This window comes from Mirounga angustirostris, unplaced genomic scaffold (genome assembly GCF_029215605.1).
Source record: "Mirounga angustirostris isolate CCGP_5_RB_7025 unplaced genomic scaffold, mMirAng1.0.hap1 SCAF_7, whole genome shotgun sequence".
Taxonomy (NCBI): Eukaryota; Metazoa; Chordata; class Mammalia; order Carnivora; family Phocidae; genus Mirounga; species Mirounga angustirostris.
The window spans coordinates 104,955,379-104,975,605 of record NW_026991715.1 but is presented as its reverse complement, the minus strand read 5'-3'; the positions used below and the strand labels follow the sequence as shown (position 1 = coordinate 104,975,605).

Below are 20,227 nucleotides of genomic sequence, written 5' to 3'. Positions count from 1 at the left end.
CCCTAACCGGAAGTCTGTACTGCCCACTCCCCTTCCCCCATTTGGCCCCCTATCTCCCCCGTCTGGCAACCATCAGTTCTCTGAATTTATAGGTCTGATTTCTGCTTTTGTTCGTTTATTCATGTTTTGTTTTTTAGATTCCACATGAGTGAAATCATATGGCATTTGTCTTTCTCAGTCTGATTTCACTTAGCATAATACCTTCTAGGTCCATCCACGAAATGTGTATTTTTTTTAAAAAAAAAAAAGCTCTCCCCAAATGCTTCTAATGCAAAGCTAGGTTTGCTTCCACTGGCGTAGATTTCAAAGAGCTGGTCATTCTCAATCAAAAAGTTTTGCCATCTGCAAGGCATTTCTGACAGGGATCAAGATACAAGAAACCTGGTTGGATAAAAACAAAACCTCCTAAGAAGAGAATTTCAAATACTTTACAATAATCATCATCACAGGAACAAAATAGTTATCTTCAAATTTAAATTTATTAAGACATTCAGCTATGTCTGTCAGTCTACATCCAAATTTGCTACTAAAAATAAAATAAAGTCACATCCCACATTAGGAATATCGAGTCTGAAAAACACTTTTTGAGCCAAGCCTATATTGTATAAATAAATGACTAGTTTCTTTTCATATCAAAATTCCCATAAAAAATTACATTCCCCCCTCCCCAGTTCTACCTGTAACCATGATGAATGTAAAAATTTAAATATGACACATCCTTGTCAAAGAAAAGGTGCAAAGTCTATTAACAGCTTTAAAAGTGGCATTTGCAGAGTGTGATCATACAGTTAAGTACTCATTCCCAAAGTGCAAATATTGCCATAATTTAACACTGTTTTGATTCAGTCACAAGAATTCAACATTACACAGATTGAAAAGTACACTTAGGGCCTTTATCAGTGCCCTAAAGCCCCTCCCACTTTGGTCTCCTACACTACAGTGGACCCCAAAGTGTTCATGAGAGTTTTAGTTTACTTCACACAGCCGACACAGTATACAATATATTAACAAAAGTTCCATATACATCAAAATACTGAAGACTCCGTCATAAAGTTCAAGAGTCTCAGATTACATGAATGCACCCGCAAGGCCCACGTGCCCTCCCACCCCCTCCCCTAAAGCACATACGAAGTATGAGCGTGCTTCAATCTTGGAATACAATCAATGCTCTTAAGTCTTTGATTTCATTTCAGTGCTGTACAAAACTCAACTGTCACCTGACTGAGTTCCAATTAACCGAGGGAAAGGGAGGTGGTGAAAAGGGCTGGTCACTACTCATACTCTGTAGTAAGAATGATCCTGTCCCATAGAAAGTGAAATGTCAGTTCTGCTTCTGCCCGCTTCTTCCCATGCTGTCCTGATGCTCTTTATCCTCCTTTTTTTAGCCCCTTTCAAGCCCTCAAATCTGATTTTATTTATCCCTTATAAGTCAGGGGCAGTTTCTAAAGTTGTTGAAGTTGAATTTTCTTGGCAAACCTCTACAAAATATCAGCATAGGATATATAAATACATTTTGATTAGCATACATTGCAAAATTTCTCCCACAATGTCAGGGGGATGAACGCAAACAGCCTCCACTGAGAGTACTTCCTGGATCAGATCCTTGGAATGTCAAGTTTCCTACCTCATCATCTCATACATTCATTCCTCAAATCTGAGCTCGAATTTCATAGTGAGTTAACTTCTCCAGAGTATCAAAGCATTACTTCTGCTTCTTTTCCTCTATGCTGACCTCAACAGGACATGCTTCATCTCTTTCACTAAAAGGATATTCCTTAGGGTCACAAGTCCCTTCCTGGCTATCTGACCTAGTGGCAATGCACTCATTATTGTCCCTAGAACCTTCTCGCATCCCAGTCCCTGGAGGATGCTCTTGATTTGGAGGCTCAGTTCCTTCCGGGAGCATGTTTTGCGTGGCTCCCGCAGGAGGGTGTGGCACCAGCTCAGTCCCCAACCCCGGAAGCTGGGAGGAGTTTTTGAGGTGGCAGTGGCACAGAGGGCAGGTCTCCTGGACATACAGCCACTTCTTGAGACAGCCTGCATGGAAGAAGTGACTGCAAGGTGTGATCACAGCAGATTTCATGTCCTAGAAGCGGGGAAAAATACCTCAATAAATGCCTATTATCTAAAATCTTCGCGGCTAATCCCAAAAGTTCTAGTTCCAACATTTCTTTCCCACAAAGTCCCCAAAGAAAATATGTAACACAGATTTTAGAATAAAACTCATTTTAGATTATAGTGATAATCCTCCTGCCTTCAGAGACTCCTTCATACCAACAATGCAAGAACCACTGGCTAAACAGTTAAAAGAAGTAAAAACCAAAAATGAGAAAGAAACGAACATCTTAACTGGCTTCTGTCTTCGTATGGAACACGAGCATCACACAACTACTGCAGTGTGATTGCTGGGTCCCTCCGCCGCCCCGCCCCCGTGGCATGAGTGTAATTAGAACCTCAGAAAATCTGATGAAGACAGGACTTCCCACAGTTCTGCTTCAACACAGCTGAAGAGATTATTCCATGATGAAATTACTGGCAAGGAGACAAAATCAGCCACATAACACCAGGGTATTGGCAAGGAAGTGGCAATTTCATTAGGGACAACGTATGTAATGCAGTCTTCAAGACAGGGTCTGTATAAGCCAGCGCTTCTCAATTTGCATCACAATCACCGGAGTGCTTGCTAACTACACATATTCCTGGGTGCCCCCAGACCCACTGAACTGGGATATCTGAAGATGGCATTTGCAAATCTACAGTTACAGCAAGCCACCCATGTAACTTTTATGCACACTCAAGTTTGATAACCACTGGATTAAGAAGTGGTATACTTTGCATTAATGTTCCTTGCAGAAGATAAACTCGGGGAGGGAAGGCTGAGGACATGATTTAATTGTGAAGAATACATATTTGGGGACTCAACCATTAATTTTGTTTTAAGTCCCAAAACAAGGAGTTGTAGTTGTCACAGAAATTCCTTGCCAAGAACTGGTAACACCTGGGCGTCAACTTTTAAGCAGAAAGCCATTCAAGGAAAAGCAGCCAGCTGGGAAGTTAAGCAATTTGACTTTCATTTTCTGTGTGATATCAGCAGGTAGTTCTAGCACCTCAAAAAAAGTGATGTGACAAAAGGAAATACAAAAAGGAGACTCTTATTTAAATCCCAGAGATGGAATATTTAGACATCGGCTGCTGAAGCTGATGTGCCCTGTCTTCGATGCGCTCTGTCCTGCATACGATGATGCTACCAAGCACCAAGAAGCAGAACTAAGACAATGGCCACTTCACTTGGGGGGAACCTACAATATTCCTTAGTCCCCTCAATGCAAAAACAACCTGGAAAACATTATTCTGCGAGGACCCAAAGGTCCTTAATTTCTATCCATACTTCCAACAGTACAATTTAGCTATAAAAGCTGCTACCCCCCAACCACCCCCCTGCACAGGTTACTGGTGACTAAACTGTAGGCCTATTCTTTGCTGTGATAGTTCCAAACTCATTTAAATACTATCTTTCAATTTTAATAGAAGGCAGTCATCAGCTATTCATAACACACATGCCAAAGATGCCAGGAAGGCCAACTACAATGCCACACGGACCGGCTGGCTGCCTCTACCATATCCTCCGGCCCCCAATTCCAGACACAAAGGCTTGTATCCATCTCAGATATCCATCAACCCACAGGTAAACACATACTCTCTCTACCTACGTTAAGTAAATGAATACTTCTTCCCCATCCTGGAAATACTAGAAGGAAAACCATCAGAATCTTGGCACACCACTTTTCAGAAGTTGCTGACTCCTGAATTGATAGTATATATTTGATTGTGTGTGCGTGTGTGTGTGTGTGTGTGTATATGTATTTGGGAGTAAATATAAAATACACCTGACCTGTTTTTCCTTTATTTATGGGTGAGCAATGTTGAAAATAACAATAAATTAGAACTTGAGGGACTAAATTAAAAACTTAGTTCAGAAATAAAATGGAAATATTCTATCAGGTCTTTAATAATTTGAGACCTATTTTTTTTTTTTAACTAAGGAAATAATTCTGCCTAGAAATTTAACTTAAATTTGGTTAATGTGGTTAAAGTCCCAGGGGATACACCAACAACCCACCCAAATGGATTCTTACTGGGCAAGTTACCTGGTAACAGATGGCACAAATATCATTGTGTTTCTCCAGCTGCTCTTTTGTAGCAATGGGTAATGATTTAATCTTATTCACAGCATCCCTGCGGAGAAGAAAGCTCTTCCACCCCAGCTGTGCCCGAAGCCACACATTATAATAGGAATGGATAAAGATGATCATTGAGCCCATTACGGTCCATTCTCCAAAGATGGTCTCTGAGACACCATAGGCCACCACACAGAGGGCCACAAGAAACTCCAGAAGGCGGTAAGTGCCATTCACATAGTAGATGACATCATCCATGTTTTCCACTGGCTCTTTTCTGAATTCCTCAACCATAAATAAGACATAAATAAAAAGCGTTCCCAAAACCTGGGGGAAAAAATACATGTATTTTAAAACAGAGTATGACCACTAAAAAAGACTTTTCATAGACTTTAAGCAATAACAACAATCCTAATACTTTTAGGATGCCATATTTAGAATCAGAGGAAACCATGGTTTAATTAAAATGTGGGTGGATCTCAGTAATCCAGGCATTTGATACCAAAAAGCCATATCTTGAGACTTTCTTAAAAAAATTCTGATTAGTCATCACTTTTCTCTGACTCATCCTTTCCTTTTATTCCCCAGATCACCAAAACCATTAAAATTCTATTTAAATTTTCCTAATTCTGTAGTTGTACATGCTCCTCAACTTTCAAAGAACCTTTACCTCTACAAGGAACAATGAATAAATCTCTGTTGCCAGTGTAACATTTTCTTTTACTTCTTACTGACGAGGTAGCAAAGATCCACTTTCAAGTTATAATACGCTTATTATTTCCAGGGCAATACTGTCTGGTGTGCGTATTTTTGTGTGTATTACACACATATGTCATATATTCATACACATCACGAAACCAAGGATATTTTCGAGTGGGTATTTACTTAAAATGTGCTCCAAACAAGCTACAAAATCTTTCATTAATATTTTATAGTTGCTTATCAATTTAAGCTTTACACGATAGCTCTGTATCCATTTTAAACATCTGCAAAGTTTAATTACCTTGATTAAAAAATACAGTGACATAGATAGGTGTGGTATTTTAATAACCTACCATCTAACTTCTATGCTCATATCAGTGTAATGTTTTTCTGATAAGTAAAGTAGGAAGTTATCACCTAAACAGGCCACTTATAATCACTCATCTCAAAAAAGTTTAATTCCTTTTCTGGAAGGAAAAATAAGAAAATCAGTTATATAGTTAATTACTCCTAGGCTTACCTGAAGAGAAGTGAGAATGCTGCTAGAAATAATGATAAGCAGCCAAAAATCCATGTGGAAAAACTGGCAAATCATGTAAGCCATGTAAGCAGGGAACACTAGTAAAAATAAACAAAGGCTCACAGCACGGAAGTGTTTCCATAAACTCCTGGAAAAAGAAAAATACTCCTTTAAAGCGCCTGTCACCCAGGACCACAACAGTCATGTTAGCAACTGATAGGTCTTGGGCCATGCTGACATTTCCCAAATACTTTACTAAGCATCCTTCTCCTTGCCAGTCACTATACTAGATTTCAGGACAGGGGTCATAGGCCTGGTATTTCAAAGCCACCTGAGCCACCTTTTCTCTTCTCTCCACTCAGTCAAAATTGCCAAACACCTCAATTCTCTTTTATTTTTTTCAATAGTTAACTTTCAGCTCCATCCATTTCTACCAATTTCAGTGATCTCAGGCTTTTGGAGCATTAAGCCTTAACAATAATGTGTGATCTTAAGTCATGAGACATCTTCTCCCCACCTGTTACACTGTGATGAAAATCTCTGCTACTGTGAGCGCAGTATTACTAAGAGGAATGGTTCTCCAACAGCTATATTAATCCTCACATCTGTCAGGGCTAGAGGCAGAAAAACTATGAACAACTGTGTTGTAGGACCTACTAGCTGGTCTTCCTCCCCTAGTCCCAATCTATCCCAGACACTGCCTGCCTGATTAATCTTCCTAAAGCTCTACTAGCGTAATATTGTCAATGCCTTCTCTAACTTGCTAGCCTGGCATCTGAGCTCCTCGACTCCCACTGTTTCGGTCCAAACTTGTCAACACCTGTTCCTCACTATAAGCAAAGATGCTTAATTAACTATACTCCCAGAAAAACACAAGCACGCTTACACCCCACTAGAAATGCCTCTGTCCCACCCTCTCTTGTTCCAAACCCTTTAGGCTAGCTCAAACTAATCAGGTAATGTGAATCCTTTCTCCAGGAATCACTGACCCTCTCAGAATTCTTAACACTGGTACCAGCCAATCATACACTAAAACTGTAGTCTTGTTTCAATGATACAGATATTTATATGTTGTATGCCTAAACATTTTTATTTATATTTTATAGTTATTATCTAAATAATATATATGTACACAGACATAAAAATGTCTTATCACCCAAATTTAAACTCCTTGAAAAAAAGAACAGCAACTCCTTCACATAGCTCAGCTTTTAAGCTCAAAGCTTGTTTGAAGTGCCAAATAAAACTTGAATATTTATTTCTGCTTGCTATTTTTCAAATTATTTTCCATTTATTACTACCTTTTTTTTTTTCAAACCTATCTATCCACCCAAATGCAAAGCCCTATGATAAAAGCAAGACAAAAGTTATCATGGTTATCTCAAGGGGGAATACTATATATATGTAAGTATATATATATAACTTCATATATATAGCTTAATGTATACATATACTTTATATATAGCTTAGTGTGTATATATATATTATATATATACTTTTTACATATAATAAAACTTTATGCTTTTAAGACACCCAACAAATCAAGAGACTTTCTTAGACTTAGATTTCAGTTTCGGATTCCACTTGAACCCTACTTGTCAATGGTGGAATACATACACAGAAGGAGCCCCATAGTTAGGGCAAAAAGGAGAAGGGACATAATTTTTTCTTTTGTGTACCTCTTCATATATCAAAATATTCTAATAAATCATTCCTTAAATACACCCCAATTTAAGATAGATTGTATACTAAGTTCTAAAAGATACATAAACAAAAACCTTCCCCAACAAGTGCCTTAAGCAGAACTTTGAAAAATCTTTCCTTACAACAGAAAAAAGGTCATTTCTACCCCCGGTAATTTTACTTATAGTTACTTTATATACCTGATTTACAAGCAAATAAAGATAGAGGGCTGCCACAAAGGATTAAAAAAAAAAAAAAGATATTAGATATTTCCATTTCCTGGGTAAATAAAAGCCAAAGGTGGAATACTTTTTTAACACAGTGATCACTAATCTAAAAGAAATCAGTGTGAACCCAAAACAGATTTCCTCTCTTCTAAAACACAAAACTCAATTACAATCTATTAACTGAATATCAAAACTTAAAATTATTGATTTCCTATAAAAGATGCACATTTATTCATTTAATCATTGAGGAAATGTAGATTTCAATCAAAATCATTTAGAGCTCATGGCTGCAAAAAAAATTAATTTTTAATTAAAAATCATTATCTGTGATCTCAAATCCATGCAGTCTCAAGGAAACAAAAAAAAAGGCGGCATAAGGAAAAATAACCACACACAAAGTTAATTATGCTAGACTGTATGGGACTTTCTATAATTAGTAATTCAGAGAACAATTATTATTATGGTAAAAATTAAAGCTAGGGACTTGGGAACTGTTTTACTTGGGAACTGTTTTACAACTTTTCTTGCAAACATTTTCTACCTTCCAAAGTTATGGGAGAAACATAAACTTGTCAGTAGTTCTGCTTTGAGATCCAAAACATAAAAAGTTTTACTTTATTTTTTCAAAGAAAGGCAGGCAGGAAGGAATTACTGTAACAGTAGTTATACTTTATTAGATATTAAATTATAAATCATTTTCTTTAATAGGGTAATTTGCCTTAAAGCTCTAAATATATTTTTCAAAATCAAGCTATGATCCATTTATATAAAATAGGTATATATTTACATATAGATGTAAGTATATTATTTTTATATACATACAGAGAGAAGCATAAACACCATTATGCCAAGAGTTATACTTTATTTCTAATTTTGGCGTGTGTATACACAGCAACACACAAATACATATATACAAACATAGGTGTGTATATTATACACACAAATAAATATCCTTATTTAAATAGTTAAAATTCAATAAAAATCTAATTTAAAATTAAATATAAAATGAATAGCAGAAAACAACATTGAAATCTCATCCTATTAATAGGTTAAGCACTATAAAATAAAATAAAAAATTTTTACATTCACCCCAACCCATTTTTTTTAGAAGTTCGTCATTTGAAAATCTACTATGTAATTTGAGTAAGTGGACCATTATCCTAAAATTCCTTGTTAAAAACTGGAATAAAATTTATAGATAAGGGCAACAATTATCTCTATGGCTAAAACTGAGACAGCTTTTTAAGTTAAACACTGGAAATTACCTCTAGTCCAAGCAACTCCAAAGACATGTGAGGCTTTTCTACCCCCAGTAATAGTAATTATTTCTTAAATGACAGAGAGAAGCAGTGTTATATGAATTATTGATATTATCTCTTAATTATTTCTCTAATTTGAGAATTAAGATATTTTTCGTTTCCTTTCTCAATCCCCAGTACTCTGAATTAGTCATAATCCTTAATTCAGGATGCACTGTCACCACTGGTCTGTGGGTGTCCCTCTTTTTACTGAGCTAGTAATCTAATTAGCTATCTTAAATATTGTAACAAGCCTTCATGAACCTGTCTCCCCATACAAAAGTGAGGGCCCGGACAATAACCCACATTTAACTATACAGCAGGCCTGCCTATTCCACGTCCTCCCTCCCTGCACCCATTGAAAGCATTAACTTGAATCTGTGTTCTTTACTCTCTTGCTTGCTTTTCCTTTTTATAGTTTTGTTTATTAATCTATATGTATTCCTAAAGAGTATATTTTAAATTTTTGCTTTTAACACAAAAATAACATTCTATACTGTCATCTTTTGGGATTTACTTTTTAACTTTATAATGCTATGAATCATGCATATTGTTTTCTGTGTCACTGCATTTCTAATATTCCATAGTGACTATTATCACATTTACTCACCCACTTTCCTGCTTGATTGTCACTTGGGTTGTTCCCAGATTTCTGCTACTGTGAATTGTGCTATGAACGTTCTTCTGTATGTCCTTACTGAACATGTGTAAGAACGTCTAGAGTATACATGTAGGAGGAGAGAATGGCCACACTGTTTCCAAAGTGATTACACCACTTCACACTCCCACCAGAAACCAGGGATACCATGTCATCTAGACCTTTTCCACTCTAGATAATTAGCTGACTTCCCTTTCTCTCTCCCTTCTTCCTTCCTTCCTTTATTCCTTGCCAATCCCACAGGTTTAAAACAGCACTTCAGTGTGGTCTTGATTTACATTTCTCTTATCACTAAAGATGCTGAACCTCTCTTCGTATTCATGTGTCTCCTCTTTCACTAAAGTCTAAAGATAAAAATGTATTTCATCCACTTCTCTTGCTCATTTGAGCTATTTGTATATTGATACCAATTCTTGGGCAAGTGCAAATACTATGAATATCTTCTCCCAGTTTGTAAAGTTAACTTTAGGTCTAAAAAGTTATTAACTGTAATTGTTAGATTTATCACTCTTTCCTTTCATAATCACGGTCATTCCTAATTCTTAGTCTCGCTCTCCCACAGCAGTTCTGCCAGTTTAAGAAACTGTTTCCTACTTGAAAGTCCAAAATGTATTAGCCTATGTGAGTTTTAATTTTTTGTTTTTGACATTTTAGGTCTCTAACATTCCAGAGTTGATCCTTTGTTTATGGTGTGAGATAGGAACCCATTCTATCCTTTTCCAAATAGAAACCATTTTTTCCAGCAACATTACGGAAGAGTACCACCTGTCCCCACTCATAGGACATGCCACCCTTGTCATATACCAAAGTCCAACATAGATGGGTCTGTTTGGGGGGCTCTCTGTTCCAGTGCTCAAGCTGTCTATACTCCAGCCAATATTACAAATCTGCATAGTACCTCCTGCTATGAGTGAAATAAAACTTTATCTTTCTCAAGTTGTCTGATTTCCATACAGGGATTATACCAGCCGGACAGAATGAGTTGGGTAGTGTTCTTTTTATTGTCTGGAAGTGTGTGTTTCAAATAGGGACAATCTGTTCCTTCAAAGTTTGGAACTTGCCTGTAATACCATTTGGGTCAAGGGATGTTGGCCATTTGCTTCCAGTTCTTTAACAGTTACAGAACTATCCAAGTTTTTAAATTCTTCTTGAGTCAGTTCTAATCAGCTACATTTTTCTCATACTCTTCGATTTCATTTCTTTTAAAAAGTACTGGCATTTGGCTGTTGACAGTTGTCTCTTATTTACCACAGGCGATGGTGGGAGAGAAGAACCTAACCCTGACAATTCATCCCTTTTTCATCCTTTCACAGCCAAGAACCCCTCTTGCCTTAGGCGAATGCTGCAGTGGACACCAGCAAGAACACTGACAACGATGCAAACTAACCACCCCACACCCACACACAGGGCTTCTCAGTTTTGTTCCTTTCCTTTTAAATTTCCTCTCCATTTGACCTTAGAGAAAAAAGCCAGTAATGAGGCTACTCCAACAGCCTGGTGGGAATCAGAACTGGATTTACTGGTTCTTACGGCAGTGGAATTATGTATTTCTTTCTCTTTTCTGATACTTTCTATATATTATATTAGTCTTATCAGTATATGCTAAATTAATTTGTATAAGTAATACTACTAAATGATACTGCCAGAAATGACAAAATAGTGTTGTACTTAGGTCAAAAACAACCCATTTAAATGGCTACTTAACCAAGTTCACCACTGAGTTCAACATCTTAAATGCTTCTATTGAGGTACATTAAACCTCAAAACCAAATCTCAAATAACTATAATTAATTAAAATGATTACCTGAAACAAATCAAAGAGCTCTAAGCTTATTTAAATTAAATTGACTCTTGCAGCCTTTCCACCATTTGAGAAAAATTTCAGAATGTTCAGCAATGTGGGATATGGGAATAAAAAGATAAATCTGATGAACTGTAATTAAAATGTTAATTTGAAATGTTTTAAAAATCTGCTGTCAAAATTCTATCTCCCAAAAGACTGCCTGTTCCCTTACTCATAAAACACTAACAAAGAAGCAACAAATTAAGGTTATTTCAAAAATCACCAGAATGTCAACAGACGCTGGAAAGAAACAGTGGTGCTGAATTTTTAGTAATTCTTCATAGAATGTCCTTGTATAAACTACAGTAAGCCTAATTCTACCTTAAAGAGCTAAATAATAACTTGACTTTTATTCCTTAAGAGAACTTCTGTAATATGGCATAAACATGAATGCAGCTATTAATTTCACCTGGTCCCATAAGGTGTCAAGAATCCCCATTAAAACCTCAGTAAGTTAAAACTGTCTAAAGGCCAATAGATGAGGCCATTAATCCATAAATGCCTATCTTTATGACTGCCTGAGAGCCTTTCTCTCTCCTTCAAATGATTTCCTCTGTTCTCTCAACGCTTTCTCTGCTTTAGCATTACACAGAATAAAATTATATTATTTACTGTATTTCCTGGACTAAATTTGATGCTCTCCATTCTTCATTTTAAAACTGAATATAAAAAGTATTAATTAAATTTCTCTGAAGAAGAAAAAGTTGACTTGTAATTACATGGCCTTTGATGTGATTTCTAACTATAAGAATCTTGAGGAAAAAAACAGAAAAGTCAAACATATAGAAAAATAAAAAGGTAAACTTGTTACCTTACGCTAATACCAATTATTCATCCATTTTCTGTCTCTAAATATTATCTAAATCTTCAGACAACAAACTCATATAAAGAATATTACAAAAATTTCTTTTAGGAAGTTTCTTACTTGTCTCTAGATGCTCCCAGCGCCAAAACAATAGGATCTGCAATCTCTAACATAGACTGTAGAATAGAAGCTACGACAATGAAAAGGATAATACTGAGCAGGAATGCCCGGTGAACAACCTGTAGTTCTATCAGACCAGTCTGCACTGCCAGGATTAACAGCGTAACTCCTTCTGTCATGCCCCTAAAAAAAGCATACGTTTTCAGAAAAACAATCAGAATCTCATTTCATTCCAAGAGAAAATAATCCAAAGACTTACACTGTTGTTACATATTTGTGATCTAGTCTGACTTAGACAAAAAACCTGATCAGAATATTAACTTATAGGGGCGCCTGGGTGGCTCAGTCGTTAAGCGTCTGCCTTCGGCTCAGGTCATGATCCCAGGGGCCTGGGATCGAGCCCCGCATCGGGCTCCCCGCTCAGCGGGAAGCCTGCTTCTCCCTCTCCCACCCCCCCTGCTTGTGTTCCCTCTCTCGCTGTGTCTCTCTCTGTCAAATAAATTAAAAAAAAAAAAAAAAAACTTAAAAAAAAAAAGAATATTAACTTATATAGAACATCGATGTAATAGTAATACACAGTCATAATATACCATTATATGTGTGCAAAATGTAATAGCTATTATTTTAGCATACACTGAGGAGATAAAAAGCAACTTCTAGGATAAATAAAAGTGTTCTAAACCAGGCTTTGCTAATGAGCCAGATATTCTACCATTCTTAGATATCCACTGAATTATATTTATATCATGAGCTGTATCTTGATTATAAAAAATAAAATCATAGGTGAATGTCTTCATAATCTTGGAGTAGGAAAGGTCTCTTTAAGTAGACCGTAAGAACTAGAGAAGACATAAATATAAACTTTCTTGAAATTCAGTTTCCATATGGAAAATACATAAAAAATCTTGAGATCTTTTTTTTCATCTTATTGACTTGATTTATAAAGAACTCTCACAAATAAATGAACAAAGGTTAGGTCCAGTTTTCAAAACCACAAATGAGCAAATATTTCAAAGTTTGATGACCCAACCATTGACAAGGAATTTTGAGAAAAAACGGGGAGACTAATGTTGAGATAAAACAGATAAAACCTTTCTAGAGAAAAACTTGCTAATAAATTTAGAAATGTATATACCCTTCAACTCAATAATCTTACTGGTAATAATTTACCCTATGGATGTACTACAAAAAATTTAAATATAAGAGAAAATATAGTGAATAATAGAACATGTTATGTGATATCACAGGGATACAATTGGCAAAATCCAGACTCTGAAAAACTAAACAGGACTATCTGGTGTCTTCAACAAATAAAATGAAAGGGAAAAAATACAGACACAGCAGGGACCTAAATATTAAAAGAAACTTAAAAAATAGTTTGCCAACTGCCATATGGGCCTTATTTGGATCTGAAGTTGAACAAACAAAATGTTAAAAACACAAAAAAGGGAAATATGAACACCAACTGGGAATTTTATGTCAAGGAATTCTTCTCTTACTGGAAATGAATGTACTATTGTAGTTACACTTTTTCAAATGAGACAATGAGACTGAAATATTTATGGGTAAGATGGTATTGTATCTGAGATTTACACCAAACAAAGGCAGCTGGGGATTATGGAGGGGACAAAGTAAGTGGAGTAGACAGGGGCATGCATGACAGAAGACTGGCTATATTACTGGAAATGGATGACAGGTATATGGAGGTTCATTTTACAGTATTCTCTCAACTTTGTTAATTTAAAAGTTTTCTAATTAAGAGTTAAAAAAAAGGAGACATATACAAAGGTACCATTTTTTAATAGCAAAAAAAGAAAAAAAGAAATACATCCATACTTTGGAATACTATACCTTTATCAAAAAGAATGAGGATGTCTTTGTGTTGACATAAAAAAACATCTAAAACATATTTAAGTGAAAAACTAAAGTGCAGAACTGTGTATAGTATGTGGAAATGAAACAAAAACAAAAGTAGCAAATATATAAGTGTGTGTAGAAAGAAATTTTAAAATAACCGTTATAAGCTGTTACCCTTCAGGGAGAGGAAATGGCAAGCAGGGGGAGGAAGAGGTGTCACTTCCCATTTCATATTTTCTGAATGGTGTGAATTTGTGAGCTTATACATGAATTATTTTTCTTTCTTGCCCTCCACCCTCTTTTGCCATTATAAAGGTGTTAGCTGGGACTAGCAGGAAGATTATAAAGCACTTTTTTCTCTTCTGTCATAAAAAAATATTGTACACCCCAAAAAAAATGTTTCCTCCAATTTACAAGATACTCACCATCTACTAATTCTGAAACATTCCATAAAGATTTAAAGACTTTAAGATTATATAAATTCATATAAATGAAACCATTAAAAATTCCTATTTTAACAGAAATCGTGACAACTTCTAGAAATAGGGTTTCCCAATATCTGATCTTAGTGATTTAATAACTAGATTAACTATTCTGCATTCTCATTAATGCATCCTTTGAAACTTCAATCAGTATCCAAATTATGTCCACACACACAAAAAATTTTTAAGTATCAAATATAGAAATTGGATTTTAACAGGTCTACACTTAAACTTCAAATGGGAAAAAGCAAGCTATCAAAAATCTCTTAGGGCGCCTAGGTGGCTCAGTTGGTTAAGTGTCCAACTCCTGATTTCAGCTCATGACTCATGATCTCAGGGTTGTGAGACTGAGCCCCATGTCAGGCTCTGCACTGGGTGTGGAGCCTGCCTGTGATTCTCTCCCTCTGCCCCTCCCCCACGAAAAAAATCTCTTAAATCTAGGAAAGTGTCCAATATACATTCATATGTACATACAGTAAAAATTCATCTTTTACATATGGAAATTCAGTTTTATTTTCATAGTATTTTAAATCCAAATAGTTGCAACCATCCAAAAAAAAAAGTCTCAAAATTCCATTTCCTCTGAAATTCATCATTACCTCTTCAAGTTATATATAATATTTAAATGTCTAGAGGTATCCATAGTCAAGAACTTACCGATTCATGGCAGGATCATTCATGAAAGCTCGATAACCCTGCAGGTAAAACTTGCAGAGTGTCAGAACACCCAAGGCAACAAAGGAAACCGTGAAGACCAAACCCAAAAGCGAATAAGGAGTGCTGCAGCATTCAGCAATACTAGAAAAAGGGGGGTGGGGAAATATTGACAGATAAAAATTTTCCATTTGAAATAAAACCATCTTAAGCCTTCAAATAGCCACCAACCTTGATCTGATCCTCATCAATTAAAACACCCCAAACGAAAATTTGACGTAAAAATCACCTAACGACTCCATTAATAATTTAAATCCATTCTTCTAGTATCCTAACCTACATTTTTTTAAATCTCTTTGGCAAATACTCAGTACACAGCACCATATCTGAAACAAAGTCTTCTCTTTATTTATCTATCACCTCTTTCAAAAGCAGTTAAGGGCTTAAATTTTCTTCAAACCCTAAGAAACATATAATTAACATGCTGATAATATTCAAAAAAGACTCATATATAGTTGCCCATAGTACCTTCTGAAAAATGTTGACTATTCAAATTGTGCTAATATGATTACTTGTCAAAACTCCTTATTTGACCAAACTGCTACCAGGGAAGGCCCATATTGACTTTGCAGCTCCCAACTCCTCTCAATACAACAGTATTTTCCATATTATTAATACTTTAAATTTTAATTTAATTTAGGTTTACATAATTGCATTTTTTTTCTGGGTTATTTCAAAAGCATATCCAAGAATATAACCTAAGACCATTTAAAAATAATTTTATCATCAACTTTTAACATAAAAGTTCGCTATGAATACCACTTACAGGAACTGGAAGACCTTACACTAACTAAAGCTTGTAAATACTTTCACACTTTATGGAAATACATTCCATACTTACACTGAACATATTAGAAACTTATTAACAAGTATTTTACAAACATATGTAATATTATGTACTAATAATCTGGATTTAACATTTATACAGCATTTAACAAATGTTCAGAGAAGTTTGAGAATTTCAGTTAAGAATTTCATTTGTATGCATGAGGAATTCATTCAGGCAAATCAATACCTATCCTTTACAATGTAGCTCTGTGCTTCTGCTACATAGTCACTCTTCCTACACAATTAACTGCTGATAAGTAAGTTTTTAAGTGAAAACATCTACTTTTCCATAGACCAATGTACATTATGATGAGAAAAAAATATCTGTTTTTCTTTTAGGAGTCAAGATATCTATGAGTCATGGTGGTTGATAGCTAAAAGAATGACTGTATGGCATTCTTACAAATCTAATTTCTGAAATGTGACATTTTCTCAGAGAAATCCTTATGCAGGATGTTTAAACAAATTGTCTAGTAACTAAAAAGTAATAACCATGGCTAAAAATATACTAAAAATTTTACTTCTCACTGGAAAAGCCTGAAAATTTTACTGATGATCCATGCAACTTCTCTATTCTTGTCTTAATATTTAGAGAAATCTTTTACACCCAAGCAGTATGATTTAATTACATTTTCAAGAGGGTATTTTCAAAAGAGAACATAAGAAAGCAAAAAGTTTCAACCTAACTTTGGGGAAGTGAAAGAATTTGGAAAACTTTATAAAACTTTTCTTCCTCTCTCTCTTCAGTGAGATGTTTTACTGGTTTTAGTTTCTATTTGCTGGCTGCAAAAACAAAGTTTTTGTTTGCATGTGCTTTTTTAGTTGGTTTGTTTAGTCAGAGTATGCTGATAAACTTGCAATCTTCCTTTTGTAAATAAGTTGTTCTTTGGCAAGGCAAACACACCTATGTAATCTGGCACAAAGCAGCATCAAGGACAACAATGCTTAGAGAGATAGAAATTAACAGAAGAACCAATTAACTTCTCTGTTAAAAAACAAATTTAAACATTCCTATATTTAGAAGGGGTACTCTATTCTATGTATAAAACAGAATAGAGAGAAAAATCATTTTGTCAAGACACCTAAGCCTCATCTAAAAATTTCAGTATTACTTTCTTACTTTGTAAATAAATCCAAACTCATTCATGGCTTACTGATTTGTTAAGCCTATTACACTATGCTACATTTGATCTGACTGTGCTTTTTAATGGCTAATAATATGGTTTAAAACATGACCAATCCCAGTCTCACACTTAGGTTATTATCCTAACTAAAGGATTCTATTTCTCTTTCTCTTTAAATTGAATTACTTTTTGGATCATTTTAAAATTCTTCATAAAACTTCCATAATATTTACATTAAAAAACAATAGCAGGGGCGCCTGGGTGGTTCAGTCATTAAGCGTAAGCCTTCAGCTCAGGTCATGATCCCAGGGTACTGCTCTGCAGGAAGCCTGCTTCTCCCTCTCCCACTCCCCCTGCTTGTGTTCCCTCTCTCACTGTTTCTCCCTCTGTCAAATAAATAAATAAAATCTAAAAGAAAAATAAAAAACAAACAAAACTTCATTAATAATGAACTGGCTATTAAAATGTATTTGATATCAATTTATTGCATGCTTATAGAAGCTACTTACCAACTAAAAGTGTTTTTAGAAAGTACAAAATCTGACTCAGTGCCAATAAGTTTATTCTGCTTATTTACTGAAATAGGTACTGCTCTATGACATTTTTATTGCTTTTTAACACTGTGTAACATTTTCCCTGCACCCCTTACTGCACAGTGCTCCATCACTTGGTTGGCTGAGAAACAATGGCTCTATTAACTAAAACTCAACACTTTTATCTGCCTATATGTACTCTCCCGAAGGACAGAGTTTTATTCTTGCCTGTATGTGCCAGGGAATGAAGATATATAGCCATGTGCTAGGTTTTGAGGGCTTGAGATTCAAACTCAAGAGTGGAAAAATGACAAATGTGGATGTAGCTCACAACAAAGATACTTTAGGAGAAAAAGGACTCAGATGACTTAAGACTATTTAAAAAAAAAAAAAAAAAACTAAATCTTAAAAACCAAGTGTTAGAATTCCTTTGGGGCAAACAGCAAAGCATTATGATATACTCACTTCTCCAATTATTTGACTGTATCTGAATAATGAAGCAAAACATTAAAAATAACAGGGCATTAGTTGCAAGAGTAAGGTTTGAACTCAGATGGGCTCTGACATCAGCACGGCTTCTTTCAACGGTGTCACCTGGGGCAAGGTACTCTCAGTACAGTCTCCTCAGCTATTAAAAAATGGTAAATGATAATAAAGGCACCTATCTCTCGGGGTTGCTGTCAAGATTAAGTGTGAAGAAAAGTGTTCAGGAATGTGGTGACACATATTAAATACTCAGTAATTGATAATTATTTTTAGTAACATGTTTTATTTACCCAACCAATAGTTTAACTTGAAATTAAAAAAATATTTTTAAAATTTGCTATGTACCTTTCCACAAATCATTTGCTACAGCCAAATATACCATTATTACCTTAGCACCTCCTTGCACTGCCAGACCTAGGCATCCCAAATGAAAATCCTACCTTAATTAAATATGGGGTACACTCTACTGTAACTGGAAATTTGCAAAACTTGCTATTCCTAGATCAAAGTCTTCTCTTCCTAAGGTTAAGTACAGTATCATACGTTCTTATTAATTACCTTGTCAGGAAAAGGAAAAGAAGCCTCTCACGTGATGCAGGCTGATCTCGAGTACTGAAATAGGAGTAAATCTGAAGAGCAAATAAGACGAGCCAGAAAACCATGAAAAGTACGGGGACTACGAGTTGATTCCACAGGGACATTCCCAAGGCTAGAAGGCCATATACCTCTACTACCTGAATAAGAAAATGAGACAGGAAAACATCTTGTATCACTTCAATAAACACTTTTAAACACCAAAGAGTTCAAAGTACTTAAAGAGAAAAATTAAATGGCTTTTCTTTCACTGTAAGATTGTTCCAACTAAATTCCTTTAAAGTTAGCTCTGTATATACAGTTAGTACGTTTTCTAAAATTCTCTGATTTTGCGTTACTATTAACACTCGACACACATTCATCAAATGACAACCATAAACTGCCCTTACAGTTCAGAGTAAAGTCTCTTTCAGAGTAAAACTACATCAAAGGTAGGTTGAGTAGACTTTGTAAACTTACTCATCTCTGAATCAAAATGATCAGGACTACCATAAATGATGCAAATAGTGCGTGAATGGCTAGAAAAAGGGGAAATGTAAAAGGAAGAATTTTTCCGGTTTTATTCAGGAAATGTCATAGGGGAGAAACAGTTTGACGGAAGACAGAATAAACACTGGAGTTTACTTCTATTGGAGAGCAAAGATAGTTAGCAAGTCTTTTCCCCCAGACAGATCAATTCCCCTTGCTCCTCCTGTGTTATTTATCAAACAACACTTCTCAATTTATTTGATTTGCCTAGTGCATTAACACCAGGAAAAAAGGTACAACTAAAAAAAGTTTATTAATCTACTAATCAGTAACTTAGCTTTCCAGTTTGTAAAATAATCGCTTATGAGACTCATTAGGAGGAATCAATTCTCATAATCTGATTCAGCCTAAGAGCATACATGTAACCAAGTTTCTGGAGTTACTATGCCAGGGACCAGACCCTGGTAACACAATAGGGTTCTGCAAGGCAGGCTACAAACTCTAACCTAAATAGCCAAATTGTCTTGCTGGAACTCTCAATGTGATACCAGAATGTTTCAATAAAATTCAAATATCTTAAATTAAAATACACTGACTTCAAGTTTTTCTGATTTCTAATTAACACCTATCTCTAGGCAGACCTAGATCTTTTAAGTATTAAAATAAAATGCAGTGACCTACAGATTATTCTAAATTTAAATTTATCTGTAAATCAAATGCTTTCTCTAAAATCCAGTCAAGATTAACTTCTATTTTTCCCCTACTAGAAAATATTTAAAGAAAAAGCAAGTTGTCCAACTAGCTGCAAAATTCTTATTAGCAGCAAACTGATCATTGAGAGGTAGAGAGTAATTTTCCTCCTTTCCATTCAAGGAACAGATGACAAAAAAGCCTGATAGTTTCCACCATTTCTTACCTATCCAATTCTTTCCAGGTTGTGGATTTCATAACCTAGAATTTATTTTCAACTATGACATCTAGTGATGCATGAATCTTAAGGCAACCAAGAAGGTAAACATGACATTGAGAAATGAGGGCTCTGTCCTTAACGATGATTAAATAAACAGTATACAATTAATGTTTACTAATTGTGTTCTGTTTCCCACA

General features: G+C 35.3%; 1 protein-coding gene across 3 annotated transcripts in view; it reads right to left on the bottom strand.

Moving 5' to 3' along the window:
• Positions 1-460: 460 nt before the first annotated feature.
• The window catches only part of RNF145 (ring finger protein 145), a 54,442-nt gene continuing 34,675 nt past the window's right edge, over positions 461-20,227 (bottom strand). For 2 of the 3 annotated variants that reach the window (XM_064596599.1, XM_045901978.3), the window contains 6 exons: positions 18,617-18,792; positions 15,031-15,171; positions 12,035-12,217; positions 5,401-5,548; positions 4,149-4,505; positions 461-2,086 (listed from right to left, as the gene is read on the bottom strand). In XM_064596599.1, the coding sequence (XP_064452669.1) occupies positions 1,703-2,086; positions 4,149-4,505; positions 5,401-5,548; positions 12,035-12,217; positions 15,031-15,171; positions 18,617-18,792 (1,389 nt within the window). In that variant the 3' untranslated portion in view covers positions 461-1,702. The remainder of the gene's footprint in view (positions 2,087-4,148; positions 4,506-5,400; positions 5,549-12,034; positions 12,218-15,030; positions 15,172-18,616; positions 18,793-20,227) is intronic. The other variant, XM_064596600.1, reaches the window with a different exon arrangement.